Source organism: Lepidochelys olivacea, assembly GCF_965140295.1.
Source record: "Lepidochelys olivacea isolate rLepOli2 genome assembly, chromosome: 5".
Lineage (NCBI taxonomy): Eukaryota > Metazoa > Chordata > Testudines > Cheloniidae > Lepidochelys > Lepidochelys olivacea.
The window spans coordinates 94,743,849-94,762,100 of NC_140415.1; the positions used below are offsets into that span (position 1 = coordinate 94,743,849).

Sequence of the window (18,252 nt, forward strand, 5' to 3'; positions counted from 1 at the left end):
GCCTCTCAAGAGACAGAAAACCCAAGGTACAGCTGTGCTTGTTAATATTCGTATGCAAACATATAGAGTCCAAATGGCTGTAATGCCTCACTTAAAAGCACCTCAGTGTTCTTTGAAAGACTGTAGCTCCAAAGGAAAGAGCGATACAGAACAATCTGTTGTCCTCTTAATGCAATTAGCAGATTAAAGCAGCATTTCACTTTCAATACTTCATTAAAATACTGATTGTATCCAGCATTAGCTGATTATATGACGTACACAGTGTTCCCCCTACAGTCCTCTCAGAGACACAGTGGAAAACGACAAGGGTAAGCCAAGCAGTTTACAAGTGAGCATCTGGTATTGACATTAGGAGCTGAACACAAAATTTGCAGTGTAGTGTGCCCAAGGGGTGGTGGAGAGGAGGAGGAGGAGGAAGTGAAAGAGGAACTCATAAGACTTCTAGACGCTAACTACCTTGATGCTATTCTGTTAAGTAATTTCTGTATACTGCATCTGAAAACCTCTGCTCACCCCACCCCCAAAAATCCCTTACTCGCCTAGATTTGAATCCTTAACATGAAGTCATGAGAAACCTCCTCTCCATTCTGTTATCAACACAAATTTTTGTTTTATGTTTCTGTTCAATGGTTTCCTTCAAACCAGCCCAATATTTATTTATTTTTTTGCTATAATCCAATAAGAACAAAACAGAAGAATGGTAAGGTCCAGTAAATTGTGATATAAACACAAGTGATTATTTCAATTTTCTTGTCAGATTATTTTTTCACGGCAGACCAATAAACCCAATAATGCCTAGATTTACTAGAAAATTTTTTATTCATTTCCCCGCACAGCAGAAAGTAAGCTAATAATGTCCCACCGAGAGTGCTGTCAGGCTAAATCCCTCAACTACTGAAAGCACTGCCTGGATAAATCTCACTTCACTTTCCATTCTGCCAACCACTTAGGGCAGGGCCCAGGGGAACTCTTCAGCTTATCCCTCCTCACGCAATGTCACAAGCACAAGCCAGAGTGGCCCAATCAGTGCCAAGAAAAGAACAAACTAAAAAAGATTAATTCACAGATGTTCATGCATTTCACATACACTGTGCCCTATGGTCCGTTGCTAGGGCAACTGGAGACCACCAGTGTGCACTTTATTGGCTTTATGAAGTGTGTCTCAGGGACTATAGTCCAAGAAATGCTGCATGATAATAGTGAGGCTTTTCAGAAGCCTTGTTTTGTGTTTATCCACATTTAACCCTCTCAGTATTATTAAGAACAACACTATGCACATCTTATGCACCAAAAAAAGAAAGGAAAAAAAAAAAAGGAGGAGAAGAGGTGGGAAAAATTGTCTCAGTTTTCAACCTAGAAAGGCTCAAAAGCACTTCCTGAGCTTCGCGTTCAGAAAGGCCCAGGTTAAAATTCTGACCTATGGGCTGCAAGTAAATGAACTCTTGTCTTTGTACAGTGTCTAACATGATGGTGCCCCATCCATGACTGCGGCTTCACGGTCCTACTGCATTATAAATAAAATAAATAATAAAACCTATAGACAGACTCTGGATACCACACACTTTCTTGGCAATTTTAGATGGAAAAAAGCACATAGTTTTTCAACTCCATCTCTCACACGCACACACAAGTGTACTGTTGACTGCCACCATGTACCATCAATAATCAAACAAAGGCAGAACCTTTGACAAAACCCCTCAAAACTTTGTGGCCCTTGTAAAAAGAAAAAAGAATCCTTTGTTCATGCAATGTTCAGTGTGACAGTGTCAGCGACTACAACATAATCTATACAGTCGCAGAAAATCTAGAGCAATAAGCTATCTATGATTAGGCTACTCTGCCTCCCCAATACCTTATTTTCAATCCTTGGCTTAATCTGAGTTTATTTGCCCTGAAGAGGCCTGCAATCTGTTTTTTGTTTGTTTGGTTGGTTGTTTTTTGGGGGGAGGGGGCATGAGGGAAATAGGGAGATGGTGTATGTGTGTGGAGGGTTGGGGGTTAAAATCATAAATGTCACAACTCTTAGAGCAGCAGCACATATCAAGTGTTAATCCAAAAAATAGAGGGGAAAGAGAATGCTGGCAGAATAGATCAATAGAAGAAATTGCTTACATTCAGATTCACAGAAGGAACACGCAGAGACAATCATTTCCTGGGAAAAGCTAAAGCCTAATGAGAATTTACTCTGTCTCTTTTATTCAGACAACCAGCCCTTTTGTGGCAGGGGCTTCCTGAGTGACAGGAACCCAGGGCCCCTTAATAGGATTTCCATATTATTTCCAACACCTGCCTAGAAGTTATTTGTTTACATTGAAGGAGGCAAGATTCTCAAATCAGACATCTGCTTCTAGTTCAGGCATATCTTAGGACGCCATCTAGAAAGCAGCTTTGTTGCCATGGTGACATTTTTATTTTCTTCCCTTAGTTGGCTGAAAAACATTAGCATTTCCAATTTTATTTTGTTCTTCAAAAGGCCAAATGTCACTCAAGAAAACACAGAACTTTTAAAATTGCTATATAAAATAAGTCACACAAACTTTAATTATTTAGCTTAATTAGAACAGTATTGGGAAGAGAAGATGGGGACAGGTGGTGTAACCTTCTTGGAAATTCCTCTCATTGGCTGGTACTTACTGACTGGGATACTTATTTCCCCCCCTTCTTTGCCCCTCCCATCCTCCTCAAAAATTAACACTTTGTAATTCATGATGTACTTATGAATTCTTCATAATGGCTCATGAAAATACTTAGACCATTTCTTCTAATGTCTTCCGAAGTCAATCTAAGAAGCCAACAACAGAAGACAGGAGTTCTACTGGGAACATACTTCTGCTTCACTGTGGGAGACAATGCAGTAAGTATAATTTAATGCAAATATTAACCTGCTATTAGTGCTCAGTGACTTATGGTCAGATGAAAAGTTAGGAAGTTTTGATTTTTCTTCTACCACTTACTTAGTAGCAGAAGGTGATTTCTCTCCCCTTCCTTCTTTTTATTTTTTTCCTTTCCTTTTAAGAAGTGTTTAGAGTTTCTGATGGATCAATTAATTTGCATTAAAATAAAGGACATTTCAAAATAACTGAGATTCACGGAGTATTTTAAAAGAATTTAAAATTAAACACTAACTGCTCAGTGTAGAAAAAAGAAGATCATGAAGCTGAGGGAAATCTCTAAAATAGAAAGCAATTGACCCGCTTCTAGATATTGCTTTGATCAAACTACCTATTTTCCCCCTTCACTTAGACTAAAAGCCATTTAAACATGAAGAAAAAAAGTATGCCCTTCATTCTGGTTTTGTTCACTATGAATAAATTGTGGCAAATCTTGAATGCCAACATCTAAACACTAATTATGACTGTACATTTATATTTCAACTTCAAGGAATACAGTACAGAAAAACGTTCCCTCTCTTCTTCAAAATAGTGCATTATTGAAGATACTGTGTTCAAGAAGACCCTCCAGCTACCTCAACACCTCTTCACTCCAGAAAGCTTCCTTTTCCTACTCTATCATGTGAGGTCATAATTTTATATTACTAACGTCACAGTCTGTTGCCATGGAAATAATTAGACATGACTGCTCAGGTTAGAAATTACAACCTATGTACATGTTTGCTTCCTGGGTGATGTGAGCATCTGGAGAGAGAATATTTGAGAGTTACTTTAAATCACCAAGTGGCAAAATAAAGTTTGATAAGTGATAAGCATTGTAAGAGTTCACCCAATACATGCACACTGCAGCCACCAGAAATTGTCACTGCAGGCAATTCTTCTGATAGAATATGATGGAGTAAAAGGGTGGTGTATAGTTTGTATACAGTCTAGGGAAAAGGAGTTCAAGAGATGTATGTATGATATACAGGAGATAAAATCATCAAAAATAGCCTGAGAAGCTAACTTTTTGAAACCAGATTGCATGCTGTTACTCTTAAATGAATGCTCCACACTGAACAAATATACTCCAATGGCTTCATTTAAAAAGGCAAGTTATAGGACACCAAATGAAAGAAAAATGCGAAAGTGAACTTTTAAAAAAATCTGTAAGGGAGCTATTGACCTGGAGATAAAGTTTTCTGTTTTAAATAATTTGTTTAAAAATTACAAAATGTAGTGACGTGTTACTAATCAAATAACAGAAATTTTATCTTTTTAAAAAGCAGTGCCAAAAATCAGCTATGTAAGATAGACCAAGAAAACAAACAGGGCCCTGCTAATTAATATTTGTTCTGCTTCAGCAGACAGTTACTGGACGAGACTGCAAAACACAAGCATGTCTCACCCAAACACATCATTAATCCGTTTATGTTCACCACCTGAGGACCAGCTATGCCCCAAAGATATTTATTCATCTGTTCCACAAACAAACAATTACAACACATTTTCAGGAATTAGGGCACCTGTTACATTCTGCACTGTCTCCATGTCCAGAGGCAGATATCAATTAATACTAAACAAATTACTTGATCACAAGCCAACAGAACAAAAAGTTACTAATTACACTTTGATATGTATACTCAAAAATATCAGTGTGCCTAGTGAAAATTCAACTAGCCTTATGTGGAGAGAAGTGTAGCTCAAATATGCTCAACATAAAATAAGCACATCACTAATGTAAAAAAACAAAACACATGCGGATCATTGCATTTTTTGATAAAAATGAACATTTTGTGTATGACACACACGAAGAAACAGTGATGAGGAGACAAGTGAAAAACACTTCTACATCAGCTCAAATGGGGATATTTTAAATTTAACCCATATCTGCAGTACTTTTCAAGTGAGTGGAGTTCGTGTGATAAAAAGAAAATATAACAGAGAAAATAAATTCTCTAAGTTTCTTTAGACATATTTTGGGGTACCTTTCAATTATTTATACTCAAGAAATGTTTACATATACACATATCTTCTTCATAGGTTGACATATTAGCACCACTCATCTCAGCCTCACATTAAAGTCACTAATCTAGACAAAAAGACTATTTGTGTATCCCCACTAGATCATCTACCAGCATAAAAATGAGGAAGCAGATAAACATAATGAAGTTAGATAATACACAAGAATACAACAATATGCATAGGAATTTTTTCATTCTAATGATGCCTGTTTATAGTTAACTCCTTTGCTCCTTACAGGATCACTAAATTCACACAAAAATGTTTTAAAAGACCTAATTAGAATTGTGGGGAGCAACATGCTTACTCTTACTTATATACTATAATGAAAAGAGGCCTATATATTCAGAAGTAATTGGTGATTTGTTTAGATCAAGGCCTTCATACAGACTGTGGCCTCAAAATGGTAACAAAAGCAACCTTATCACATGGAAAACTCAATTATCCATCCCACTCGAGTTTGTACTGATTTCTACTAGTTTACCACCAAACTGGGCAAAATGTAGCCAAAACATGCATGAAGCCTTAATACATCACATCAAAAACTGACAGTTGTATTACACAAAGTGTATTCTACTGAACTCAAACAGACTTTTATTCCAACAATATGATTGCAACTTTTAATTTATTATTATTGCTTATTTCTAACTGCAGCAGAGTCCACAAGCCCCAGGCAGAATTGGGATCCCATTGTACTAGACATTGTATGAATAGAGACATGAGCTCTGTTCCAAAAAGCTTACAATCCAATTTGAAACAAGTGAATGTAATGAGTATGAGGCTAACAGTAGCAGGACTGCACAGTTACATAGTTTAGCTATATGCCCAAAATGATGGTTCAAAATGCTTTTATAAAAACTTACGAAGACAACCAATACAATCAGCTATCTCTGACTGTCCCGCAAAATAGCTGACATTAGTTGGCCCATTTCTTGTAGGTGTCATAGCATAGAGAAAGCTACACAGGAGGGAGAGACAATTAAAACTTACATCATTTACTCTCAGATGGTGCTTTTCTCCACAAATACTTCCTCGGTTTCCTTACAGGATAATTTTGCCACAAGGAACTTTGTTAGGGAACAAGGCGAACCTGCTACCTCTTGTTAGGGGAAAATCTGGCTGGATGGTGGCGGGAAATTAGGAGAAGAGCCAGGTCTCCTCTTTGAGCAATTTGTATAGACATGGAAAAATCCTGGAACAATTTGCCAGCAAGAACCAAGTTTTTCCATTGCAAAATGCCTAGGAATAGCCTTTAAAAATAACCCCCATTGAGTTGCAATGCTTGCTAGAAGGAGTCAGAAAGAATATTCTGTAAAAGGTAAATTTAAATTTTAAAAGAAAGGTCTATGCTCCATCACAGCCGTTGAGACATCAGCACTTCTAGAAGTGCCCTTGTGATTCACCTCTCCCTTTTGTTTGCCCTGCTGGCTTTGTATCTGTACACAGAGTTCCCATGACCCATTTTACTGGGTACTAAGTTTTTCCATACTTTAACTTTGTATTGTAAAAGATTCTGAAGACTAAATCCAACAAAAAATCAGAATGCTCCAAAAGCTTTCTTCCTTCCTGGACCCTATTGTGTTGATGCTGGACAATCTCATGTTTTCTAGAAGGTTCTTAATTAGTTTCAGCAGTCATCTGCTTACTCCAGAGATGAGTCTGGAAGGATCCAAGTCTGGTTTCGTTTATCAGGCAGAAAACGTTCCATTTAGAAGGGTGATATAAAGTGGAATATGATTGTGTCTTTCTTGTTTGCACCACTGCCTCAAGAACTGGCTTTTGAAGTCAGCCTGCCTTACTTCATGGTTCCAACCATTGATTTTGGCTTTAATGTTCAGCAAGGACATGAATGAGGGTTTTTTTATCACGTTCCCTGAAGATTCTGTAAAATTTTGTGTATAAGAAGTATTACCTATCCCTTCTCTTCCCCTCTCGTGACCCACACCCTCCTTCTTGCCTGTAAGGAGTAATTTTATACAGTGGATCCCTCTGTATGGATTCAAGTTTAAACTCTCCAGTGTTAGTGAATCAACTGTTACCTTCATCCCCAGTCAGAATTAAATGTATGGTAAAGGCCAGTGTAATTATGGAGGGCAAGTTCAATGAAGACAACTGGCTGACAGGTCAAGAGCCCTGGAATTGGTGGCAACAGAATTTTTTTTTTTTTTTTTGAAGGGGGAGAGAGAAGCATACGACCAAATTCCTTTCTTCTTCTTTTTTATACCAATAGGTAAAGTACCCTAATTACCTGAATCTTACAGTAAAGCCTAAATTTATATTTTATGAGCTATTCTAAAATCTGCCCTGCTTAATAATCTATATCGTCAAGAAAACACTTTAAAGTGTCTCTCACAATTAAACCCAGCCACACAACCTTGTATAAATCAAAATTTTGCTACCATATCAAAACGTTACACTGGGGCTGTATAATATTGCCCATATCCTCATTACATGCTACACTAATTACTACCAGCAGATTCAGGATTTTCTGCACATTAGAAGCTTTTAGAGGAGCTATAAAAAATTTCAGGCACCATTAATTTAAATTTGTATTGAAATTTCCTTTTGACAGATGGCCAAAAATTACTTATTATTTAGAGTATCAGAGCTGCCTGTTTGCACATTAGAAGAGGAAAGGGAAAAATTAAAAGCAAGAAGGAAATTTATGTCACGTTCATTACCTGTTAAATGTTAAGGAGCATTATCCTGCATGAATAAATTATTTCATACAAGCACACAGTCTCCAGCTGCTGGCAACTGGCATGTTCTGGCTGATAAAAACCATCTCAAGTCACACAGCAGACAATCATAAAAGCCTCTCTTAACCAGGAGCCACTTAAGGGAGGACAGATCAATAGAACAAGCGACTAACTGCTACTCTGGGCATCACTGAAAACATTTAAGGAAATTAGCAAACTATTTCACCTTGCAAAGCTGGCAGCAAGCCCTAAAAGCTGACACAGTACAACTCATAATTTGAACACTATACAAGACAAACATCTATTTATAGCTATCATTCCATAATAAATCTGTACAAAATAGTCACACCTTTCTCTCAGTCTCTCTAGCCATATGTATGATCATTCATTGAATCACTCCACATAATTGCAAAACAAAAAGGAACAAAATCTACCTTTCCAGCATGAAAACAAAATATAGTGTATAGCTCTATAGCCCCCACCTCTTTTTTGGGGAGGGGGGCTGGATGAGGGGGAAGAATAGGAAGCAGGATTAATCCTGTACTATTAGCACTATGCTATTTTAGTTCAGTGATTAGTGTATTATATATGTTAATAGAACTTCATTCAGTTTTGTGTATGTATGTGCATTTTGCAAATGTGCACACAGAACTCATAATGAGAAAACAGTGAAGTTTCATTATGGCTTCAGATTAATTAGATGATACAGATGGAGGAGAATACCTGGTTAATTTTAGTCTAACGTGTACAGATTTACTTATAGATTTTTAATCAGAGCTTGAAAAATTCACTGAACTATTTGTCCAGGGTGCGTAGGAGATGCAGCATCATTAACTCCTGTACCACCTAAGCTTTCGTTTAATAACAAAAATCCCGTTTCTAACCCTTGTGGTAGAGAATTTAATTAGACAGCAAAACTAATGCAGTGTTGTCTTTGTAAGTCTGCAGACAGACAGCTGCAGTGCCTCTGCTGCTCACACTGAAAACTGACAGTTCCTGGCTAATATTCAGACCCCTTTGCGGCCAACAACAAAACTGACAATCAGATCAATTTCATTGTGCTGTGACTTGGCGAAGTTGTCAGTGGCAGTGAAGGCAGGCTGGGGAAGAGTAGAGTAGAGGACACACCCGACTTGCAGCAGCAAGACCAAAGAAACACCCCCTTTCATCGTCGCATCCAAGGGACTTGGGAGGTGAGAAGGGGGAATCGAGAGTTGCCAGGGAAGAGCTTGGGGAGGAAGGATTAAAATTTATCAGAGACCTACTAGCCAGAAGGTAATAGGACAGACAAAACCCCAAGCAGAGAACTCAGGTAAGAATCCTGACACTTTCCCCTTCCCCAGAAGCTTTTTCTCAAGTGAGTAATAGGTGATGACAGTGAGTTATCACCTGTGTCATCCCTCTGGACAACCAATATTTTGTAACTACCTGGGCAGTAAATATGGTCGTCTGGCTATTAGGCTTGGCAATATTACCACACACCTATGTCAGATTTATTCAATTAATATTTTTCTGCTATTTAACCAGCCCTAGTAGTAAATTACATATTTTTTATAAAAATTATTAGAAAGTTGACTGACAATTTGTTACAACTGTTATATGTACACAAATGTTTATTCCTTTGGGAGGCATGGCCAGAAATACATCCCCCTCCCACCCCCATTTCATACTTGATAGTGCCTGTTTAGGCTTATTCTTATGCTAGTAGAAGATGGGTACATTTTTTAAGCCCTGATTTGAAAATTCAGGAAATTCACACACACAATTTGATTGTGTTCCAGGTCTGGATAAGCATCCTGGTATGTTTGCTTATACAAACAAAAAATAGACTAGTACATTCATAACTATGCAAGTCACTCTGTACATGTGACCCTTTATAAATATTGGGATTTATATGGCTATGCAAACACTCATGCTATCTACCTATAGAGATTAATTCAGGAAATTATTCAGGGGATGTGGAGAAAGGGGGAAGAGTGTGAGGGGGTTAATGTGATGGTCATCTTTCATGGGCTTGGAAAAAAAACAAACAACAGGTCTCCTATACCACTGCAGATAAGAATAAACCGTTTCTAACAGGGATAACCCGAGTGGTTAGGAGGTAAAAACCAAATTTTATTTCCACATCTTGTTCAACTTCTTTCTTTCCACATTTGCAGACAAGTTCATATTTTGAATATATTCAGGAGCATAGGTCGGCAGTCTCCACCGGCTAGTTAATACCAACTGCTAGCCCATTTTCCCAACCCTTTGCTCTCAAGTGGGACATAAGAACTGCTCTGCTCTTCCAAATGTAGGAACAGGAGGCAATTCTGAAGACTCAGCCAATGAGAAAAGATGGGATAATTAAACTCATTGGCTAAAAGATTATCCTGCAATCCTCGACGTGTATATTATTAGACACTTTCTTAATGAAATACTGTATCTATGTGAGACTCTGCCCATCAGTACAAACATCACAATCCAGTCTCAATTCATAACATTTTGTACATTTCTAGTTCAAACTGCAATAAAATGTACCACACACTTCTTTTAAGTTGCTCCTTCCACCTATGAAATAGAGTCCTACCTTTATGGAGTCTCTATCTGCATACAGAACAGCAGCAATACAAGCAGGAAGAGGAGGCGGCAGCGGCATGGGGAAAATACAAAGAGAAAACTACTAGTTAGTTTACATTAAATTACACATTTATCATACTTGGACGGAAATAAATCATGATGTCTTAAAGAATAAATTGCACAGATGTTAACTTTTCTGTACAGTTAATTATTAATATTGTACAACCAGATTTATAAACACTGATTTCCACCATTTGAACACATTTTCTTACAGTCTACAATTAGGTAATAAATACTGGAGCAAATATATAGGAGTTCTTGTGAAAACTGTTTTCTTAGAGAAGAGACAAAGCAAAAAGCACCAAAAAACTAAGCCTTGTGGTCATCTAGCAGCTCCTACCTCTTTGATGATCATTTTCATGATGCTTCTTTTCATCTTTAATTGGTAGGTGGGACTGTCCGCCCAGCGCGCTGGACAGGGCTAGGAGGCCAGCACTACTGCCAATTGGTGGGATGGCTGGAGGCTGCAAGCCTGAGGGGTGCGGAGTGAGAGGCACTGGGAGACCATGTCCATGTGATAAATGCTGGGCCTGGAGTTGTTGCTGCTGTGAGAAATTAAACACAGATATTGAACTTGTTCTAAGAAAGGGGGGTTAACCTAGCGAAACGTATAGATATGTGTGTCGATAAACACACACATTTTGTGTTTTCAAAGATGACCACATATTTGGGCATAATACTGACTTTAAATTTCATTTAGATTGGAGTTTGAATTAACCAAGAAAAAAAAATTATTGAGAATCAAGTAAACAGATTCGCCAGTTCTGGTCAAACTCGATTTACTCTGAAAAAAGTCATGGATTTTTTTCTTACAGGGAGAGACACACCACATACATGTCTAATCAAAACATATGTGAATAACTATACCAGCAGTTATAGCAGGGGAAAAAAGCTGAAAATTGAGAAAATTAGTGTTAAACAGTTCTCCCAGCGCTACTGCACAGCATGCAGTGAGAGTTAATTTGAAAGAGAAAACCTGAATTAACAATCCAGAAAAGGAAACTGGTTGCAGCCACCGTTTTAAGCCCTTTAAGTGTCCTCAGCGGTACTTCAGCAAATTACTAAAGAAAATCTAATGTAGCAAGGCTTGGGTCCTCCTGTAGGCTTGCTCAATAATGCTGAAATAATTGGGCACTCTGTGCACGTTTAGTGATGCTCGAATGAAAAGCTAGAGGCCTGCCCTTGTACTCTTCTCTAGCTGCTGACTCTGTGTTGTGACAGGTTTATTTGAGTGGGACTGTGATGCATGCACCAGTAACTGCGCTGACAAGAGTTTAAAGTCATTTTTACCAGTACACTGGCAACACAGAGAAAAACCCTTGAGAGGTTAGAATTAGAGTGCTTGACCTCAGCCAAGGCTGCATCAAGCTCTGTGCTTTACTAACCATTGTGGGGTAGATGGTTTGTTGTAGCTATTGAATGGGAAGAGAAAAAAAAAGTGTCTGTGTGTGTGTGGGGGGGGGGATGTTACGTTAAATATATCCCATCAGGGATCTGCTCAGCTCAAGACTTACCCAATAATAGGCAGTCAACCAAATTTTTGTTCTTACAGTTACTACATTAGCTTTAAAATTTGTTTTTACTTTTAGAGCTGCCACTTCTCAGGACTAATGGTAAATCACATCAAATTTCTAATTGTGAGGCATCTGGTCCTGCTTTTTTTTAAATCTTTGATTTAATAGAAAATTTACCCCCACAACCCACCACTCTGTCTCCTGATTTGAATAGTTCATAAGAACCTTGATCCATTAATTAGTTCTCCCTCCCTGGCTTTAAACCTGAATCAAGAGTGGGTTTGGTTTAAAATAGCATAAATATAAAAAATGATGAATAGTTTGTCTGAAATATTACCTGTAAGTGTTTGCATTTTCTAAAGACGTTACTCTTAAAACAGAGACACCTTTCACAGTTTTTGAAATATAGCACTGGTTTTAGAATCAAGATGGGTAGAGCCAATCCTACCCTACCCCACCTTTATCAATAAAACAAAAAAGGTAGAATTCTCCCAGGAAGAGGGAAGGAGTAGCCAGCCCTCTACCCCTGCTCATCAGCCAACACCATTCTCCTAAGGTTCCACTACTTGTGGAAAGCATCAAATGTGTGTGTTTGTTTAATGTTCTTATGGAAGGATGCTTTATTGCTCAGAATTTAAGAAGATAACGATGCACTGTTTAGCTGCAGGGATTGAGTGTGGCTCCTTTGTAGCTACTCAGCAAGATGGATTTATTTAGGAGAATGACACCTAGTACTCAAGCATCTAAGTATTTTTGTTTTGTTTTTTAAAAAAGAGTGTTGGGGAGAAAGCTGCCAAGCAGAGAACTGCGCATAAACTGATGCAGCACTGTCTGCCTGGGTCTGCAGAGAGCCTCAAATGATAATTCAGAGGAATCAGAAGCCTCTGTCCTTCTCAGTGGGGTGTTAACACTGACAGAAAATAATGTCAACATTAACTATTCCCCTGAGGACCAAATTACACAAGAAAAAGGACACTCATGAAGTACAGTACTACAAAAATCAACAATGTACCGTGTGTCTGGTGGATGTACCTTGATTTGTAGACAAAGCTTGGAGACTATCATTTTCCTCCCCACCCCCAATTTCCATCCATTTTTCCACTGACATTTCTAAAGTAAGCATCTGCTTTCATCAGTATTATAGTGGTAACATGCTCTGTATCGCTGATGCAGCAAACAGCATTAGCATTTTCTATAAATAAATTAGATGTTATAAGCAATATGCATAATGACACCTCTGGTAGATGTTGCCTACATATTTCCTTTACAAAGGCTCATCCTCAGTGGCTTCTAACTTTCTCGAAGCTGTACCTTCTCAGATGAAATTTGGCTCACTTGCTCTTGATCAAGAAGTGATCTGTTTTCTCTGCCAGTTTAATTAAAAACAGTTGAGCTGTTTTCAAGTATGAAAGGAGGGGGAGGACAAAATGGCAGCTTCTCTGCTAGGGGAAAAAAAATAACCCATCTGCAACCATTCTTTGAACGGCTCATGCACCTCAGCAGAAGGGGCTAGAAACTTGAAATTCGCCATAGCCCAAAGATGCCTTCCACTGGCCAAGGGAAAGTGAGATTTGATTTGGCCGAGTTGCAATGGTTTGAAGAAAACAGTTTGAGTACATACACTGGGTTGTATTAAATGATTCAAACTATAGAACTCCCAACATTCCATGGATACTGAATATGTGTACTTTATAAACTGAGTGGAAATTTTCATGGAACAATATCTCAGGATCCCACTGGATGTGCACATCTGCTTTTATTGGAGTGGAACTGCAGGTTTAAGAGGTTATGAGTTGTGGTTATGATTTGTACTCATGCACACAGATAGAGGAAGGGCTCTGAGAAGTCCTGCACCCTGCCATATTATAGGGAGGGTTAACCAATCAGACATTGGTCCAAAAGCTGAAATGATAAAAATGAAACGCCGCTCATCTACCTCATTCACAGAATACCATTAATCCTGGGTACAAAGGAGGCAGGAAAAGTAGTATGATCATAAAATTAAAAGGCTGTGTGGTAAAGCATTTGCACAAGGGGTGAGAGCTAGAAGTTCTCTGTGCATCTTTAACTGCCATTTTGTGACCTTTGGAATGAATAACTATACTCAAGACAATAATACACAAATTGACACCAATTCTCCGCTGTGTCCAACTGGGCTTATTGATCTCAAGCCTCCTGACCCCAGTGGAAGCTAGAGCAGCACAGGGCCTACTCTAGCCTCTGCCCCGGTGCAAGCACTGTAAGTCAGCAGGGGATCAGGTGTAATGGATGCCCTTCCCACCCAGCGCTCCCCCTCCTCTCACTCACGCTGGGGTTGGGTTGCGCAGGGCAGGGCAGCTGGTACAGGACTGCTGGACATTCTTCTGTGCAGAGAGCATTCTCCAAGCGGAACCTCCAGCCAGTTTAAAATTTACTTTTTGTCACACAACTGAACACAGAAGACCAGAAAATGTGGCTCTACCCTTTTCCCCCTTTTATTTGTTACCCCCTAATTATATAACTTTGAAACACTTGTACATGTGGTTTGCTTTACACACACCTAGTCCTGTGGACTACAATGGGACTATCCACATACATAAAGTTAAGCATGTGCTTAAGTGTCTGCAGGATTAGGGCATAAAAGTGTGTAAACTCTAAGGCAGGACATACTTCTTTCTATTTGTACTGTAAACTGCTCAGAATAATTTTGGGTGCTTAATCATGACAACAGTTAACTCAATTGAAGAAGCTTTTATCATCTAAAACTGGCTGAGAAGTACAGTATAGAATAGTGCTGCATGTATTTGTTATTTCATCAAGTGCTGTTACAAAGGTGGAGAGGAATCAAATAACTAAGAGGTAACCCAAAAACGTAAATAATATTTTTAAAAGTACATTAAGCAAAATGTTTGTTGAAACAACCTACGTATTTGAAATTGAGATCAAACATTCAAAAACATATCAAATAAAAGATAACATCTGTTTATTATTAATCAGTATTTTAAGAGATTCTCTCAGTAGGATTTTTCTTACAGACACTCTACAGTGACATCCTTGTTTACAATTGTGAAACTACTCTTGTCCCTTCTAAATGGAAAGTTTAAAGTATTTTACAAAAAGTTTCTCTATCTGGAGACTGAATATCACTGATTTCTACCAAGGAGATTCTAAACATTGATGCTAAGTTAACTCTCTTTCCTCCCCCTCTCCCCATCTTAAAAAAAAAAAAAGAAATCAAATGTATAGTAAAATGCAATAATAAACCCACTAACAAATTAGCTTCTAATGTTCTCTTGTTATAGTCAGCACAATCAAAGCCTATTTTCCTGGAAAGGATTCAAGTGTCTACTGGATACTTTCCAAGCAGCTCTGTGTCAGAGTAATCTATCGCTTTTCCCTTTATAGACCCTGAAAACTCACTGCTATTATCCAAACATCCTCCTCTAACCTGGAGACATTTTTGATGTGAACAAATGAATCTCTCGAAGACCTACTTTATATTCTCTGCTTGTGAAAACACACACACTCACACACACCTTGCAACAGAGCAGGGGAGGGGGAAAACATCAAGGAAGTATCCAGAAAAAAAAATTCTTTTTAGATTTCATAGATTAAATGATTGCTCAGGTGAAATCATAATTAAGACAGCATCACATACAAAACAACTACAAAAAACTGAAGCAGGTGAAAGGGAAAGGAAGGAAAAAGAAAAAGACAAAAACCATGGAAGCGGAAGTGGTTAATGTCAATATATGGTTCAAAGATTAGCAAGTAAAGCAATTAAATATAAGAGATTAGAATACTTTGGCACCCATGACTCTGAATTAGAAAGACACTGTCTTGGAAGTCTTGTGTTTCACATGACATGCACAGACCTCTTAATATCACCTGCCACAATTATCACTAGTTGTATATTTCCTCCAACAGTCACACAGGTCTCCCTTCTGAGGTAATGCCACACAACTCCCCCACCCCCAGATTTTTCTGATTACATAATGAATCATCTAACAGTGAGAAAAGACATGGTAAAATCAGCTGCAAAAGAGATCCATGCAACAGCCCCTCCATTAAGATGAAAAATATTGCCAAATGCATGCAATATATAAGATTGGTTTGCTGTAACTGAAGTAGCAGCATGCATGTAACACAGAAGATGACCTGATTTCTTCAAAGTCTCACTACACAGAGAGCCATCACTTTGAAAATTGGAATGCTTGGTATGGGGAGTGGAAGGAAGGGTATCAGACACAGGTGAGCTCTCAGAACAGTTCCTTCTCACACACAGAGCTAATTTACTGGAAAAAGCTGATGGATTTCATTTCTGACCACAAAAAGGAACAAGAGTGCTTTCAATGAATGCCTGTAGTAGGGAAAGACCGGGTAGAGAAAGTAAAAGAGGCAAAAAGGGCACAGAGGGACTAAAGGCCACAGAAAAAAAACAAGTAGCAAATTTCTTATTAATTCACAGTCATGGATTTAAATCCTAGAACACTGGACAACGTGAAGGAAGGAAAGGGAGGCAGACGTGGACAACTATGAGGGCGGGGGGGTGATCGTGACTGTCATAATATAATAATAAAGGCTATTTAAAACAATATATATATATATATATATATATATATATACACACACACACAAAATACTGAAGAAACTCTTGGAAGCACATATTACCCAAGTGCCTCCAGGATTCTTTGGATGATCTAGAAAGAAAAACTCAGAAACACCAAGTGGGATGAAAGACAAAATAGGAGTACATTTCCATTCTTGATCTTGAATACAGATACTATGTATCACCATTAATCCATTTTGTACAGCAATTTCTTAATCAACAAAATAGCTTAGGGTTATAAAAGGAAAACAAAACAAACAAACAAACAACAAAAAGGAAGATTCAGCCAAAGAAATGCAGCAAACACTTTATAAAAGAACACGTTTAGTCACTTGCAAAACTCGGTGTGCACATTTTTGCAGAGCATCTGGAATCAGGATCTTATGTAAAATTACAGGAGTTCCCACCCACACATTTTTGAATTATAACTAAGGTCATGTCTATGTTTTAAATGCTGCAGCGGACGGAAGGCATTCTCCCATTGGCATCGGTAATCCCACCTCCCCCAGAGGCTGTAGCTACGTTGATGGAAGAATTCTCTCAACAACCTGGTGCTGACTACATGGGGATGTAGATCACCTTAACCACACCACTCAGGGATGTGGATTTTTCGCACCCCTATGCGATGTCATTATGCTGACCAGAGCCGCCGACTCCAGCCCTGGAGCACCCATGGAAAAAAATCAGTGGGTGCTTAGCACCCACTGGCAGCCAAGCTGCCCTCCCACCCCCCGCAGTGCCTCCCGCCCACCAGTGGCCCAGCCAATCAACTCCTCCCCCTCCCTCCTGTGGATCAGCTGTTCTGTGGCATGCAGGAGGTGCTGGGAGGAAGGGGGAGGACCGGGGGATGGGGTATGCTTGGGGGAGGGGCGGAACTGAGTGGGAAGAGGCGGGGTGGGGGTGGGGTCTTGGGGGAAGGGGTGGAGTGGAGCAGGGGAGGGGGTTTGCGGGCCAAGAAGGGGTTGAGCACCCCTGGGGAAAGTTGGAAGCCAACACCTGTGATGCCGACCTAATTTTCTAGTGTAGACTAGGGCCTGAATGGCAGGGAAGAGAAGAGAACAACACTATTTGGCATCAGCTTCTTGATAAAGGGCAGAAATTCCTGAATAAATTATTCCACTTAAGCCCTTTTTAAAAAAATGTCACCACTGTCAACTGTTAACTAATGAAAGGGAACTTTAATTCTTCATGGATGAAATTCACCTATTGCAACAGAAAAGGCAGAAGTCTCCAAATGCAGAAGAACCTCCAAGGTTCCACTGTGCAGGATATTGGCAGGGGCACTGGGACCAACAACAACTAAGCACAGATCAGCATGGAGAACAGAAGGATGAGGGTGGTCTGGCGAGGGCTAGGAATGGCGACAATGGGACTATAATGACACACATTCACTGCCCACACATGGGGTGCATAGAAGTAGCAACACCTATTTCAGCTAGATGCTCTATCCACACCTTATCCACCCATTGAGGGAAATGGATTTAATCTCCATACCTCCTCTGTGTGTGTTGCCTTGCACAATGCCTGTTGCCTAAGAGACTGTGGAAGGTCTGTGTCATGCACTTGTAACTTAGAGGCTGCAGAAAGGTCTGGTGGGAGAAAGGGAGGGAAGTTTGCAACCACACCCCTTTCTTTATGGGTGGATTGGAGGGGGTTCATAAACTACAAAATAGGCGGTCCTAAAACTTCTGTTGTAAAATAGGTTCCTGGTATGCAAAAGTATGGAACCACTGATCTATGGAAAATTGAAGGAATGCCACATGAGATTCATGAGTCACATACTACAGAACCTTTAGGGGGTAGAAGAAGAGTTTAGCAACGCCCCTCATGATGTACAAGTTTGAACTTACGGCCTTTGGATCTAAAAAGTGAGCCTGTATTGCTTGAGCCATTAGCATGGAGTCAGCAATATACTCAAACCTCTCTGTGGTCTAGCCACT

General features: G+C 39.2%; 1 protein-coding gene across 4 annotated transcripts in view; it reads right to left on the minus strand.

Moving 5' to 3' along the window:
* Positions 1 to 18,252, minus strand: part of LOC311520713 (transducin-like enhancer protein 4) — a 129,695-nt gene that overhangs the window by 49,168 nt on the left and 62,275 nt on the right. For 2 of the 4 annotated variants that reach the window (XM_084628401.1, XM_084628399.1), the window contains 2 exons: positions 10,551 to 10,752; positions 10,161 to 10,177 (listed from right to left, as the gene is read on the minus strand). In XM_084628401.1, coding sequence (XP_084484527.1) covers positions 10,161 to 10,177; positions 10,551 to 10,752 — 219 coding nt within the window. Of the gene's footprint in view, positions 1 to 10,160; positions 10,178 to 10,550; positions 10,756 to 18,252 lie in introns of all 4 variants that reach the window. The other 2 variants (XM_084628400.1, XM_084628398.1) reach the window with 1 other exon arrangement.